At 44.7% G+C, this 16741-nt stretch overlaps 1 protein-coding gene across 1 annotated transcript in view; it reads right to left on the reverse strand.

Annotated features, from left to right (window-relative positions):
• Positions 1-4623: 4623 nt before the first annotated feature.
• LIPC (lipase C, hepatic type) overlaps positions 4624-16741 on the reverse strand; it is a 160449-nt gene continuing 148331 nt past the window's right edge. Inside the window, exons 8-10 of the mRNA XM_058737586.1 lie at positions 11739-11856; positions 9843-10061; positions 4624-4863 (exon numbers count right to left, since the gene is read on the reverse strand). Of these exons, the coding sequence (XP_058593569.1) occupies positions 4752-4863; positions 9843-10061; positions 11739-11856 (449 nt within the window). The 3' untranslated portion in view covers positions 4624-4751. The remainder of the gene's footprint in view (positions 4864-9842; positions 10062-11738; positions 11857-16741) is intronic.

Here is a 16741-nt window from a genome sequence, read left to right on the forward strand (position 1 = left end):
TCATGGCTCCACGGATTTACCAGAATAAAAAGATGTTAAGAGTATGTAGAGCAGGGTAAGCTGGTAGAGGCTGGTGGAGGGTGGGGTCATCCTTGTTAAATTGTCCCTGATGCAGTAACACTGGAAGCACGCACGTGAGAGCCTGGAAGAGGAGGGGGTGTGGGCAGCAGAATAAGTGAAGGCCCTGAGGCAGGAGGGAGCTTTTGCATTTTTGAGGGAACTGAAAAGTGGCCCGAGTGTCTAGACTGACAGTTCTCAAACGTTGTGCATGTTAGAAACACCTGGAAAGGTTTTAAGTCTTGATGCGGGGTGTTGCCCAGACCAAGTGAATGGAAATCTCGAGGGCAGATAGATGGGTGCTTCTGGGGCAGTTCCAATGTGTGGGCTGGGTTGGGACTTGGTGGATGACAATGGAGTGAACTTGGGCGAGGAGACTGATGGGAGGGAAGAGCAGGGCTTGGTGAGAGGCCTTGGAGCTCAGGGTAATGATTTGGGACTTTTTCCTTTGAAGGGCTTTATGCAGGACGATAGGATCTGACCTTTTTTTCCCTCTTTTTTAAGACTTGCCCTAGTTGCTGCGATGAGAATGGATTGAAAGAGAAGAGTGGATGCAGCAGGAAGAGGTGGGAAGTTGTTGAAAACGTCCAGGATGGGGAGTGGTGGCGGAGGCTGGAATGATGGCAGCCATGGTGCAGAGATGAGACATGTTGCTGAAGGCTTTGGCGACTGTTCAATAGCATGGGGGCCCAGAGAAGAGGAAACATTGTAGATGACATGTCCCCCTTTCCCCCATGTGAGACATCAGCAGTTGAGGCATGGTGAGGACATTCAGAGCAGGGAGCCTGGAGACCTGCGGATTTGGGAGGGAAGAGAGGTTCAGTTTGGAACATTCTGGGCTTGTGAGATGTGGGGCCCTGCTATGTGGGCAACTGCATCTCAGGGGAGAGCCCCACCCTGGAGCCGCAAGGTGGGAATGGTTGGCCGACGACATGGTCAACGACAAAGCCAGCAGAGTGGCCGAGGATGCCCAAGGAGAGAGCACTGAGGGAGTAGAGGACGCTCAGCCCCTGGGAGAGCCAACCTGGAGAGGTTGAGCAGAGGGCAAGGAGACCGAGGAGGAGCCACAGAGGCTGAATGGGATGGAATGACGGAGGAGGACCAAGGCAGCCACCGCGGGCACTCGGAGACAAGGAAGATCCCCGAGGGCTGGGCTGACCTAGCAAGTAACTGGTGAGAATAACCGGGCCTGGATAAGATGCCTTTTGGCAGGGAGGAGGGAACTGGGGAAAGAGGAGAAGAGTGGGGAGGAGGTATAAGAAAAGACAGAGATGGGAAAAGGATGGGGTGTTTGGCAGCTGGGACTCCAGGAGAAGTATGTAGCATCCTGTAAGGTTAGCAGGTAGATGGCGACTCTTGGGATTGCCTTCTTCTTTCTTGCTCTTGCTTGTCTCTGTCTCCCATCCATCTGACTCTCCTCTCATCCGGCTCCGTGGGGGAGCAGGCAGTGCCCGGGGCTGCTCGCCTTCTTGCTTTGCCGCCCAGGGATGTGCAACTACAGTCAAAGCTTTCACAATATTTGCAGCAGCGTTATGAAGGTGAACGCTGAGGACGGTCGGCTTTGCTCTGGAGGAGAGAGCATTCATTTCGAGTTGAAAGGAGCGCTTGTTTCTTCCTCTCTGACTTCACGCACCTCCGAGAGCCCAGCTGCAGTGTAATTGACGCCCCTCCGTTTCTTTCCTTGTGCTCTCTTAGAAGTAAAAGCACAAACAGGCTTTTGCCTGAAAGGCAGGATGCCAGTGTTATCTTTCCTGAGTGGGCTCATAAATACAGATTCTTTGGAGAGAGGTGCGTATAATCAGTGCACGAGCCAGCATTTTGCATGTGCGATGAACAGATGTGGCTGCATTATTCAGTCTCCCTATTTGACTTCCCTACGAAGACGTACTTCAGAAAATGGGATGTCGACGAACACATCTTCCCAAGTGAAAACAACCCATGCCAAGAGGAGTTTCGAATGTTCCAGTTAACCATTTGTCATGCTGGTTCCTTATTGACTTCTCTGCCTCAAATGTTATGACGTGCCGTGTCACTTCAAGTTTTCCTTCTAAAGATGAAATAATTTCTAATTGTATTTTGTGTGAAACAACATTCACACCGAAATGCATCACACTGTAGTAGACAAATGTTGGTTTTGACTCTGCGTTTTATCTTCTTTTTTTTCCCCTATCGCACAACGTGACATCCATACTAAAAGGGAGTGCATAACATACATAGGTACGGTTTAAAAAATGGTTTTAAAAATGAACACCTGGCATTACCACCCGAGTGACAAGTACCGTCTTGGTGGCCCCTGGAAAGCTGGTGGTCACTTTCTGCTTCCTTAGAGGCACCACGGTGGTGGTGTTGTGGCAGTGGTGTTACTGCTTTTAACTTAGGATTTTATCACTTATGTATTCATCTCTAACAATATAGTTTAGTCTTGCTTGTATTATACCATATATATATATATGTATGTATATATGTGTGTGTGTATATATATATATATATATATATATATATTTTTTTTTTTTATGCCTTTGTGTGAATATACAAACCCATGAGTACTCCCTTAAATTTTGCACCCTGGGTGCCTCACTGAGTATCATCCCCCTAGGGTCAGCCCTGTTCCTGTTGTGTATGTAGCTTTGGTTCATCTTTGTCACTCCCGGTTAGCATTCCATTATATACCACAGAATATACCACAGGATATATATATATATACCGCATATATATACCACAGAATATATAAAATACCATTATATACCACAGAATATACCACAGTTCTTTTACGTGTCACCCTGGCAGACATTTGGGCTGTTTCTGGTCGTCAAGACTTCAGGCTGATAGGAGTTTTCTTTTCCGTGCTTCCTGGCATGCATGTGCATAGGCTCTGTAGGGTTTATAGCCGAGAGTGTTTTCGTGTTGTTTTTAAAAAGTGATATTTTAAATTCCTTCTGGTTCACTAAATGATAATACATGCCAATTCAATGCAAATGTAAATCTTGGTATTTTATTGTAAATCTTGGTATTTAAAATTTTTTTTTAACGTTTACTTATTTTTGAGAGACAGAGTGTGAGCGGGGGGAAGGGCAGAAAGAGAGGGAGACACCGAATCGGAAGCAGGCTCCAGGCTCCGAGCTGTCCGCACAGAGCCTGATGTGGGGCTCAAACTCACGAGCCGTGAGATCATGACCTGAGCTGAAGTCAGACGTTTAACTGACTGAGCCACCCAGGCGCCCCAAATCTTGGTATTTTAGACATGATGGGACATACTGTTCACTTTACTATCTATCATTTCTAGACACACACACAACACACTTTACTGAAAAGTGTGGTCAGGTGCTTTTGCAGGCAAGATTAGCATTCAGGACAGAAGGTGACATTGACCAAGCTGTTCTTCCCGCCCCCCTCCCCATCACCACACTCCTATCCTTTAGTCTTGTGGGTCTTTCCAAAGGAAATTAAAGTGAATCATACAAGACAATCTTAAAATTGATTGCATCAGAGGCAGATGTCTTTTAGGGATTTGTGTTTCACCAGCTCTGCTGTATCCTGCTTTGAGAAGAGCAGGCGAGTTATGAGCTGTGCAGAGCTGAGCCTGTGTGAATGTCAGGGAAGGTTGTTTAGTGTGCACAGTGTGTTCTCTGAGTTGCTTGAAGCACATACATATCCAAGTCCTGACATGTCTCGTATTTCCTTCCCATGCTTTGTGATGGAATTTGCTGGTTAAAGCATCATTCTTTCATTTACTGGACAGTTTGAAACTTGGTATCTAACTCTTTGAGGTAAGTTTTCCCTTAGCTTTTGTTGCAAGCATTATTGAAAGAGAAAAATTGGACTTAGTAATTTAATTGTTAGAGTGACCAACTGTCCAGCTTTCATGCTATCATTATAGTTTTAGGAGAATTCTACTTTTACTGGTTTGAGTCAGTGAAATAATTGTATAATTTGTATGATGGCAGTTATTAGTTTAATTAGAATTTTTCTTTTAGTGAGCTGAATTGTCTTAAAGGATGTGTACTTTGGGACATACGACTAGCGATTAATTGGAATTTCACGTTATTGAAGCATTAGTTTTGTAATGAAAAAGTACCTTTCCAGCATGGTTCAAAAAACGGATCAGAATAAACTAGGAAGGAAATATGGAAAATTTGACTTAACTGTAAAAGACATTGTAAATTAGGACAAAGAATCTAAAATGGCTCTTATTTGTACTTATATTTGCATATATTACTATTTAATCAGAGATCTAATCAGGAAATTTTTAGTTACAAATATTTGAATACAGTTACATAATATAATTTTATTCATTTAATTATCTTAATTTTTTAAAATGTTTGTTTTTGAGAAAGAGAGAGAGAGAAAGAAAATGAGAGAGTATGGGGGAGGGGCAGAGAGAGAGGGAGACAAAATCCCAAGCAGTCTCCGTGCCATCAGTTCAGAGCCCAATGTGGGGCTTGAACTCACGACCCGTGAGATCATGACCGGAGCCGAAAGAATCAGATGATAAACCAACTGGGTCACTCAGGTTCCCCCATAATAAAGTTTTTAAAAGCTCAGTTTAGAATAGTGAAACTGTACACCTCCTTTAAATCTAAACTTTATTTCAACTTTATGCAACATTGTTTATATAACTTGGGTTTCCAGATAAAGTAACCATTCCAGAGGAGGAATAAGATCATTTGTTTTTCACATTGGGTCTTCATTAAAGCTCATCTGATGTTTCCCTTCAGTTTTTTAGAGTTTCTGTTACATCTCACAAAGGTTTTCTCCTGGGTTGGTTGGAGTTGTAGGCCATCCGTGTTTTCGGAGCAAAATGTCATTCTGAACAGAAAACATAAAGCAAACAGAGCATCAGCTTTTAGATGGAGCTTATTGAAGTGTTTCATCCTTTGTAAATAAATACTCAATTTATGTAATGCATGCTATTTTTAAAAAATTAGATTCTTATGTTCACAAATATTTTCATAACTTCAGAGAAAAACCAAACCCAAGTCTGTAAAAGCAATCAGTGTAAGGCTGCTTCCTAGAACTCTGCACTGGGGTGATTTCAGCTCTGTGAGAACAGAAAGTCCTCGGGGCTGTTCTCCTTTTTTCTCCCCAACCACAGCACGTCAAAGATTTGAGGGTAACTATTGTTCCTTTCACTGCATTGCCCTTACTCCAGGGCAAACATTTGCAGTTCCTTCAACTGTTCCTCACAAGGCAGGCTTCTCTCCCCAGACTTCTTTCTTTGGGCAGGCTCCAGGTTGCCAGTGCTGTTCTTAAAGGTCCCTGGGCATGAGGCCACTGTCACCAGCCTCTGCCGGGCTCAGCCCTGTAAGCCCAGCCCCTTTCTCTTATTGGTGCAGACACTGTGCAGCTCGAGAAGACATTGCTCTGTGTTTGGGGTCTCTCTTGGAGACCAACCGTTAGACTGCTCTGACTGTTCATTAGCTTGGCCTGAGATGCTGTTTGCTAACTTGTATCCATTAGGACAAAAGTGTCAATAGTCACAAAGAATTCTAGTTTATGGTTTTTCTTCTTTCTTTCTTTCTTTCTTTCTTTCTCTCTCTCTCTCTCTCTCTCTCTCTCTCTCTCTCCCTGCCTGCCTGCCTGCCTCTCTTTTTTTGAATGACATCTAAGGTCAAGTCTTCATTAAATCAGACTTTTATAATTAAAATAGTGTATAAGGCAGACAGAGAAGGACAAATACTGCATGGTATCACTTATATGTGGAATCCCCCCCCCCAAAAAAAAAAAAGTAAAAGTCATAGAAACAGTAGAAAAGTGATTCCCAGGGCTTGGAGGGAGGGGAGAGAGGGAGAGGTTGGTGAAAGGGTACAAACTTTCAACTGTTAGATGAATAAGGTCTGAGGATCTAATGTAAAACACAGTGACTATAGTTGGTAACTCTGTACTATGTATGTGTTAGGTGATGAATGTGTTAGTTAACTGGATGGGGAGGATCCTTTCACATGTATACGTATATCAAATCACACTGATGTACACTTTAAATAGCTTAATTTTGTCAATTATATCTCAAGAAAGCGAAAATAAAGAGTATTATGAGTAATTTGTGAATGCAATTTTGAAAAATTCAAATGGTAAAGATATAAGTGAAGTCAAATATTAAAAGGTCCTCTTTGCCATCACCCTTCATCAATATCACTCTCCTCCACTTTCCTGGTTTGGCTTATGTATTTCCAGACCTGTTTCTATGCATTTATACATATATCAATGTTCATATGCAAACATAAATAATTCTTTTTTTTTAATGTTTATTTATTTTTGACAGAGAGAGAGAGAGAGCGCGCGCAAGCATGAGCGGGGGAGGGGCAGAGAGAGAGGGAGACACAGAATCTGAAGCAGGCTCCAGGCTCTGAGCTCTCAGCACAGAGCCCGACACGGGGCTCGAACTCACGGACTGTGAGATCATGACCTGAGCCAAAGTCGGACGCTCAACCGACTGAGCCACCCAGGTGTCCCAAACAGAAGAATTCTTAATAGAAGTGGGATTATAATGTATGTATTTTTGTCTGTAATGTATGTATAATGTATGCATTTTTCTGAAAATTTTCATTGTCATCAAGGAATGTACTTGGAGACCTGTTCATAACAATCCATATGAATCTATTTCATTCTTTTTCACCTCCTGCACGATATCCCATTGTATGGATATACCACCGCACATTATAGCCACTTTCCTGTTGATGGACATTGAGATTTTCCCAATGGTTTACCATTTACAGATAGTACTGCAATAGACATTTTTGTATCTATATATGTTTTGTGGATGTTTGGAGTATTTATCCAGGAGAGATACCTAGAGTTAAAATTCTGGGTCTTAGGTGTATTTAAAATTTTGATAATGTAAGCTCCATGAAACCGAAGGCTTTGTCTATTCTGTTCACTGCTGTATACCTAGCATAAAGTAGGTGCTCACTAAATGTTAGTCATTGAATGAAATACTCCTGCAGAAGCTCCATAATTTACATTCCCACGAATAGTGTATGAGAATGCCCATTTCTCCACTCCTTTACCAACTCTGGATATTGTCTGTTTTTTAATTCCTGCCAAACTAATGGGTGACCAGTGCTAATTTCATTGATCTTTGTTTTGCATTTACATGATTACTGTGGAAATTGAACATTTTCTCATTATGTTCAGCCGATCACTTTTTATGTCCTGCTGTAGAATCAATGTTATCCGTCCTGTCTCTTCAACCACAACGGGCCCTTTCATCCCTGACTCTGTGTCTTTGGAAGAGAAAATCACCTCTCACTGAATTCCTCCCATGGAGGCACAGAGCGAGTTACTTAACCATTTTTTCCCCCTTGTAGTTAGCAGAGAGATTAAGAGTTATGAGGTTGAATATTTACACCCTGGCTCTGGGATTACGGATTGTGGAGGTGCTCAAAAATTGGTAGTTGTTATTAGTCTCACGAGACATATATTGTGAATTCCATTTATCACGGAAGAACTGAGTCAGAGCGGTGCAGTCGGTGTCTGAGGCTACACAGGTGGCGACCAGCAAGTGGAATTTGAGCTTAGGACTGGCAGAAGTGGGTCAGTGGATTCTGCCTACATTACTGCTTTGCTCGCTGCCTGTCTCTCCGGAAATGCCTCCTGGCCTCCCCAAAGCCTGTTGTAGCACAGCACCCCTGACCCGATGTCTTTCTTCTAGGCTTCCTAGACCATGCAATACTAGACCTTCACTTACACAAAGTGTGGTCCGTGTGCCAGCAACATCAGCAGCACCTGGGAGCTTGTTACAGATGCAGAATTTCAGGCCCCGCCCAACCTGCATTTTAATTGCATTTCAACACGATTCCTGATGATTCCTGTGCACATTAAGGCTTGAGAAGCACTGGGATGGAGCGTGTTATTAGTAAAATTAATGCGTCTTGTTTTCCTAATTAGGCCCTGGAATTTCTTTATACAGAGTCACAGCTCAGATTTTTTTGCTTTCCCCTAATGGCACCTCATAGTGTGAAGATACACAGGGAGGCACTGAGTACTTGCAACTTAAAAAACAATGGGTCCCACAACCCCTTCTCTTTGTCCAGCATGTACCTCTTACAGCTCCAAGGAAGGGTTTGATACGCATGTATATTAATGTTCAGCCCTGCAACTCTGCTGGCTTAGACTAAGGAAAGCCAAATTCATGGGGCCAAGATTAATAGAGGAAGGGACTGTTGGAAACAGTGCATGGGCAGTAAATAGGCAATGAATCAGACAAACCCTGAATCAGACCTGGGCCCAGACAATTAGCCCAAGCTGTGTAATGTCTATCTATGAGCCTCCGCTTCCTAATCTGCACAGCCAGTCCTACCCATTTCAGAGGGTCATTGGGAAGGTTACATGAGACTAACACTCTAGACTTAATTCTGTGCCCACCATGCGGTGGGAGCTCTGTAAACGCCATTCCCTTCCCTCTAGCCCTTTCCTTCTTTAGAACCGTGTGGGTAAGCACCAGTGAGAAGGTTGTGTTGTGTTTTATACAGCTTTTCAGGTCAAGTCACAGAGAATCGTCATGGTGAACAGCCACTAGAACTGAGGAATTACCATCTAGCTGAGAGAATGCGGGGAAGGGTGGTTTTCAGAAGTAGAGCTCTTCTAAAGGGCCAGAAAGTCATGCAAGAATAGCTAAGTGTATACGAGGAGAGAAACAGTTTAATTTTCTCAAATTGATCATGTGGAGAAATCTGTTGGCAGGCTGCAGAGTATGCTCTTAGTAATTGCCAGGATTTTGTATCCCAGGGAGATAAAATCTCAGAGCGCTGTTGTGTAAAGGACTCCGGGGCATAAATCTGCCATGGGACTGCTCCTGGCCATGAAGCCTGTGGGGGGAGGGAGGAATGTAGTTCAGAGGTGAGAGGCCTGCTGTTTTCCATCCCTACTGAGGACAAGCCAAAGAGAGAAATGGGCTTTCCAACAAAGGAAGGTGGGAGAGGAGAGACAAGTTTCCTGAATACAGTGGGGAGGAGGAGGAATGGTCTGGGGAAGGACAGAATTCTCCTTTCGTGGAGAACTGCAGAACTATAGAAAAGCATGGTTGCCATGGCAAAATATGTTGGGCATCCCTCTGCTCTGCTGATAGGACTGAAGGCACAGCTGGACCACCCTTTCTTTCTTTTATGTCCTACTCTGTCCCCAACCCCTTATTGTTCCTGGGGACCTTGGGGCCAAGGGAGATGTTAAATCACACAGAGTAGCATTTCTTAAGGCTTACTCCATTGGTCCACATCAGAATTTCTTAGGGCTTTTATTAGCAAATGTGTGTCCTGGGTCCCTTCACAAACCGCCATAAATCAGGAGCTCTGGAGGGGGCTCCAGGAATTCTGCATATTTAATAAGCTTCCCACTGACTCTTTGGCACTCTAAGATTTGAAAGGCACCATCGCAGAATGAGATTTTGAGATTGTGATCTGTTACAAGCATTTCTCTGGGTGAACAATAAAAAGGAAATGTCACAACTTGGTCCTTGCCAAAGTACGGTCCTTGGACATCTCCTGGTGATTCACCTGCATGCTGAAGTTTGAAAAGCACTGCGCCACTGAGGTGGTTTCTCAAACTCCAGAGGCAGGTAGCTGTTAACCACAGGCAGTGGGAAGAGGCTGGACTGGGAGTCAGAAGACCTTGGTCCTTCCACCTATGGCTGTGTGAACTCAGGATGGTCATTTCACATTTCTGAGCATCTATAAGCCATCAGGAGGACATGATAATGCACACTTTATGATAAAAATGTAAGTATTAATTACGGAAGTGCTGGTACATGCAGGTGCATGACAGGTGTCAGGGAAGGCTGTGTTTGCACTCACCGTTGCTGGGTTTCTCCCGCCTTGACTCTGATGGTCTTTGCAACAAGACCCGAGTAGAGGGGCCTTCTGCTCCATGGGATGATGGTTTGGACCGTGTTCCAGACATTGGTCCATACTGCGCCATTTTCCCACTTGAACTTGATCATGACCAGCTCACCGATATCCAAATCCAACGTGATAAGGAAGGAATAGGTTTTATTACTAGTAATTTCTTGATTCCTTGAAGATACAAAGGAAATCAGACCCAGTTTATCTGTAACAGCAAAGTCATGTTTGAGCACATGCAGGATATGTTAGGCTTGCCTGAGTGACTTAGGGAGGTCTTTTCTGTTGCTTTTCCCAAACTGGTGTTGGACAGACTATTTTTAGAAAAAGCAATGGTATGCGAGACTATTAATATTGGGAAAACCATGCTACATCCTATGTTAGGATATTTTTATTTATTTATTTATTTATTTATTTATTTATTTATTTAGAATATCCCAAGCAGTCTCCACTCTGTCAGCAAAAAACCTTATGTGGGGCTTGAACTCACAAACTGTGAAATCATGACCTGAGCCCAAATCAAGAGTCAGATACTTAACTGACTGAGCCACCCAGGGGCCACTGTGTTAGCATATTTAAAAGGCTGTGAGAGTTCTGACATAGTGAATCTGGTAACCTTCTTTAGCTCAGGTTTCCTAGCTTCAACACTAACACATCAGGAAAGAGAAGACAATGGGGCTTTGGCAATGACCTCGGGGCAGTTCAGCTCTCTGTGGGTTTAAGTAAAGCCACACCACACTCTTTATTTTCCCACTAGTGCTTTTTTTTCTCCCCATATAAATAGAAACAACAAAGTATAACAGTAACAGAAAACCACATGTTTAGGTGATGGACCAATTTGGAGCAAGATTTAAATGCAGGTCCTTAGATATCATTAGCAGCTTTACTCACTAATCTCCAAGACATTAACATGTCCCAACACTGACTGAGCAGCATGGAAAGCCACAGTGACTTCCCACTATGGAGCTATTTCCCGGGAGAGATCTAGGACAGTGCAGAGGTAACCCTGGGTTTAGGGCGAGACCGATAGATGGAGGGTTCCCCTGCACGGCTCGCCATCGCTCTTCCTGCAGAATGTTGTCAAGAATTGTTCAGGAATCCATCTACCCTGCTCGGCTGTGAGCATACTAGGGCTAGGGTCCCCTACCTCTGGGGCATAGCACAAACACTTGCTGAACGATGGAATCAATGTGATTGATGATCAGAGATCCAAAGCTGGGGGCCACTTTCCAGACCTGAGGACTGTCCCTGAAGCAGGTGGAGTGTCACTTCCCAGGAAGACCCCATGCTGAGGGTGAAGATGCTGAGAAAAAGCAGCCTTTTTCTGGCCAGTGAAGCTGGTGAGCCTCTGAGGGAGGCATGAGGCCACTGTTTGCCTTGTGAGCAGGTGTGTAACAGGGCAAAGGACAGATGGGCAGGCTGGCAGTGCAGGCTGACCGAGATGGGAAATGTGTGCGAAGTTGAAACTAGTTTTATTTCTGTGTTACGGTTCTCAGAACTCGCTGGAAAGGGACTCCGGGCCGTCCTGTGGACACCTGCTCCAGCCCTCCCTGCTCCTCCCTGCCCGGCTCTTCTTCCTGCACTGTGGATGGCTCTCACCACCTCCGGCTTCCCTCTCCACTCAGCTCACAGGGCAATGAACCGTCGCAAACCCGGGTAGTTCCATCATAAAGCAATCTGCGGGGCTGGGCTCGGGGGTACGTCCCGTCTGAAAGATGTTTGGAACAGTCATATGGGCTGAGAAGAATAAGCTGTGTCCGGCCTGACCCTTGAAAAGCACAGGGTCCATCTTGACCCTGCGAGAAAAAGCAGCACGTCGTCACCAGAGACGGGGCTGCACCTTGTACTCACAGAGTGATGGTAATTTTCTGGTTTTCCTCTTTTGTTCCCAGGAGTGTCATAGTAAACGTTGGTTCTACTGGTTTCTCAAGTTGGTTGATGAACTGGATCTTGAACTGGTAATGATACACTGAAGTGAAAAGGTGGAGGGGGAAAAGAAGAGACAGAGAGAATTTAAGTGGATGTTTTAAATTAAATATCTTATACTTTTAAAATTTAAAAATGCAGAGGGTAAAGTCTAGATGGGTTGATACCAACATTTTTTCCCCCTGGGTGGTGGGATTATGAATGCTTTATATATTTTTCTTTTTCTTTCTCTGTATTTGCTAAATGTCTACAGGGGACGTCTGGTGTATTTGTAATACAATAATCACTATCCAACAGAAGGCAGAATAAGAATCTGGTATACCTAGCATTCTCACCCATTTCTAGATACAATCCTGTTGGACTAGTCCCCTTTCAGAAATTGGTAGTTAGTATTTGTTAAGAGTCCCCTTTCATAAATTGAAGGATATTATCACCTTTCAGGCATCTGACAAAAGCGAGAGAATACACTGTCATTTTTTAGCTTTGCCTCTTGTTTGATGGGGTCACTTTCAGGGTGGACAGAGCTCTAATTAAGAAGCATATGCCCTAATGACCACATCTCTATATTCTGGAACAGTTCCTGGGCACTAGCTCTGTGGGTGTCAAGGAGAACATTTTCTGATGGAAATAAGATAACTCTAGTTCTGGCACCTGGGCCTAAAATTTTTCCATCTTGTCAAATGCTCAGAAAGTCCTTCTACTGGGCTGTTTAGAGAGGGGAACTTATTTTACTCTTCTTTACCTAAATACAGTCTATATATAATTACTACAAGTACACTCCTTGCTATTAGACGGGTTCGTTAAACACTTCACAGGGCATCATCTCATTTATTCGTCATAACAACCCTATGAAGTAGGTATTGTCATCATCGACCCCCTTTTATAAATAAGAAACCTGGGGCCCAAGAGGTGAAGGGACATGTTCAAGATCACATAGGAGAGTCTGACTCTTCACTTGGACCTACTGCTAAGGCTCCTAAGATGGCCTTGACTTCCCCTGCGTTGTCACAGCTGTCTATTGGGCTGTTTCTGAAATTAGCCCACCTCATTCCAAAATGGCTGGTTGCTGCTTGGACTTCTCTCTTTTGCTGTCCACATATTCTCTAAATACCTGTAGGCTTTTAGCTCCAACGTGGCAAACAGGTTTCATAGGGTATGCCAAGTCCACTTGATTGATAGGACTGCCCAGAGCCCTGTGTTGAGATGGGTTCTGAGGCTACACCCAGGTTCTTGGGAAGACTGGTATCTGCCTTGGGCAAAGGAGAGGGATTTATGGCATGCTTGCTGTGTATTTGCCCTTCCTGTTCTAGGTAATAATTAATCCAGTAATCCTGATACAGTGCCTTCCACATAGTAGGTGTCTAATAAATTTTGTGGGATGAACACACTGACAGTTTGCTCTGGAGTAAAAAGAAGGGTATTCACATTAAGCAGGATGGAAGTCACCTGTGAGAATCCAACACCCGAGTTTCAAGCTGTGTTGGAGGAGAATTCCCACCGGAAAGCATAGATCGTGGCACTAGCCACTTGTTCATCCATCCCATGTATCCAGCGTGTGGAAATTCACCCTCTTTGTGAATCAACCTACTACCTGCCAAATGATGCATTTCTACCGGAAGTTGGTAGCTATGTGCAAACCTGGCAGCAGCTCATGGTGTGTTTGCCAACACCCCAGCTGCGGTGTCCTGGTTCGCCTGTATTGCTGGGATTCTGGGTTATTTACCCAACCCACCCCTTTGACATAAATCAACCTTCTCATTTGGTCTTGCGGTGGATTAGCTTATGTTCCTGGGGTTATCTCTAGGGTTTGCTCTGAAGCACCAAAGTTTATTCATGTATTTTTATGTTCCCAGCAAGAACCAAACACTAACAGTTGATTTATAGGCCATGAAGTTTTCTGCTTTAGGTAGGAACCAGCTTGGGTATCATCTGGCCTCTTGGACAGTGCCCCTTGCATAATAGGTGCTCAGGTCCTTAAGCTCAGATCCTTAAGCATGGGATAAAGTAGTTTGATGCTCTCAGGACTAGGAGGCGAGAAATAGGAGAGAAGGGTGAGAAATAGGAGAAAGGCTATGGGCCCAGGTTCCAGAAGGGATTCTTCAACCCTAGGTGGCAGTGATGGAGACAGGGACTCTGGCCTATCATCTCAGAAGCCTCCGAGGCCTTATGCTATTTGGGGTCTGTCAAGAGAAGCCTGTAACGGGCAGACAGTGTTGTAAGTTGAACAGAGGCAAAAGGAAAGGTCCTTCCAAAGACACAGGCTGTAGGTGTGGGTGGGGCTGGATGAGGACAGGACGGGGCAGGAGGGCTGGCCTGAGGGTTAATCTCCTAACGAGGAGGCGGGGCATCTTCCAGAGTACTCAAGGAACACTCCTACCAACCAATTTTAATCCAATTTAATGTGTATTAATTGAAGTCTACTGGTGCTCGGCCCAGTGCTAAAAGCCGCTGGGGATAAAGGATAAAGGAGTACAATTGGGAGTATGCATGGTAACAACACTGGCTAATATGTATTTTGTTTACCTGTGCCAGGCACTTTGCATCTCTTATCTCGTGTAACCCTCACAACAGCTGACACTATCGTCACCTCCTTTTAGAGAAGAGGCAACTGAAGCACAGAGAGGTTACGTGACCTTTCCAGTATCACACAGCCAGATGTAAGCCCTGACCACCCGGCTCCAGGACTTGAACTTTTAAGTGTTTGTACCTGGGACCATAACTTTATATATCCTAAGGAAAAAGTTGAAGTATGGAAAGAGACTTAAGTTCGAGAGTGTCATAGCAGGATTACTTAACTAAAAATAAATCAGAAGCACCTTGGATAGTCACCAACAGAGGAAAGACTATGGACTAATAATGACCATTATGATAACTACCATTCAGCTGTTTACCATGTCTCAGACACAGAGCTAATCGGTTCACGTAATTATCTCATTTCTCATTAACGACGACTTTGTGAGATGCCCACTCTACCCTCCCTCCGCAGTGGGGGAAGTTAAGTAACTTGTCCATTGTCACGGAGCTAAGGGCTGGTAAAGCTGCAATTAGGGGTGAGTCTGCTGATTCTGGGTTCATGTTCCCAACCATGTGATTTACTCTTATGAAGTCATTAAAAGACATTTTTGGAGCAATTTCAATCCTTATAAAAGAAGTGGAAAACGAAAACAAAAACAACCCCAAACAACAACCAGGATACAAAACTGCATATCTAACATGAGACCAACTTTATAAAACAGAACACACAGGAGGGAGATTCATAAAAATATAACAGTGCTTGTCTTTGGAGAGGAAAGAGGGGTAATTTTTATTCTTCTTTATGCTTTTCTGCAAGTTTTGTGTTTTCTACAATATGCAGGGATTCTAATTAGAATTTTATTGGAAGAAGAAAAAGCTTTTAAACAGAGTAGAATGGAAAACAAGAGAACCAGAAGCCATGGCCCGGACTTAGAGGACCTTGCAGCTGGGAAGCCGAGTCACATTTGTGACCCTGGTCACCTCCTGTTTTCCTGTCTCATGGGCGTCAATGTCCATGTCTTCTCTCCCCGAGGGCAGGCTTGGTGTCATAGTAAGGCTTCTATCTCCACGAGTCTCAGCATGCACCAGGTGTCTAAGGGGTATTGGGGGCTCTTTGTGTGAAAATAAGGCAGGACATCTGCTGCCTGAAAGACCTTAACTGTGAATTGGCATGAGATATAACGTTCATTTGCTGAGACCCTGCTATACATCAGGCTACATACTAAGCATTTACATACATCATTTTTGGTCCTCATAACAAGACTAAATAAGGATAACATGCTGGTCAGGTTCCATTTTCTCCACCTACCCCTGCTATCCCCATCCACTCTCTGCCCGCCCCATGGCCTACATCTCCCGGGCTCCCTTGCCAGATGGTTGCTGGTTGGGAGGCATGAGCAGGTGATGAGGGCAGAGCAGAGAAAGGTCAGGGTGTTTTTCCCTCTGCTCCCGCCTGCTTTGGAGCCGGACCACAAAGTAACTGTGCCCCACAAGTAGCTGCTGTGTGGTTTCTGTAATACCACCCACCCTCTGTAAGGAGTCCTGCCCACTCCCTGGAGCTGACCTCAGCCGGCAGAGTCCTGTTTTCTCCTGAAACCTAGAGAGGTAGGGTGTCAGTTATTCTGGTGGATTACAGACAAGGAAGCAGAGATTTGGACACATGTCCAAGGCCACCCAGAGTGTTACAAGTGGAGCAGAATTTGAACTCAGGTGTCTGTCTCATTCTAAAATCCCCTTCCCACTGTCTCCTGGGGTTCTGGTTCTGGAAGCTGCATCTGCCCTTTGACAGCAAATGGCAAACACTCAGCCCCTGAAGCAAAGCTGCTGTCAAAACCTGCCTGGAATGAAGCCATCAAGACGAAGTGCCTGCTGGGCCTCACCCACCGACATCAGTCCTGGGCTATCACTGCTGCAGATTCCTCCTGCCTGTCCCCTGAATGCCTAGCCCCTGAGTGGGGATAAATGTTTCATGTCCCTGCACTGGAGATGGGTTTTTGTCTTCCTTTGTTCTTAAACTGTGAGTAGGAGGAGATTGAATCCTACATCTGAAATGCTGTGGTTCCACGGTTCTGGGGAAAGGTGTAAAATCCAGGGGTCGGCCTGCCAGGACCCCTTTAGCATCCTTTGAATGAGAATCTCCTGTCCTCCCTCATTGTCTCCCTGGGGTGGGGCCTGTGCAGGAAGTCAGAACCCCAAAGGTGCAGAAGTGGCCTGAGTCCACCGGCTTCCCACGAGCTCCTGAAAGATGTATGGGCTGTGGAGGGGCGCAGGGGTGAGCGGACGAGGGCACCCTTGTGTCTGCAAGAGCCCAGCTGCAGAACTCAGCAGGTTGACAGCACAGAGTCCTGAATTACCTGCACTAGAAAAGTCACTTTTTTGGTGAAATCTTGAAATGACATAATTTTTGTAAATAT

The sequence above is a fragment of the Neofelis nebulosa genome, chromosome 7, assembly GCF_028018385.1.
Source record: "Neofelis nebulosa isolate mNeoNeb1 chromosome 7, mNeoNeb1.pri, whole genome shotgun sequence".
NCBI classification, from domain to species: Eukaryota; Metazoa; Chordata; class Mammalia; order Carnivora; family Felidae; genus Neofelis; species Neofelis nebulosa.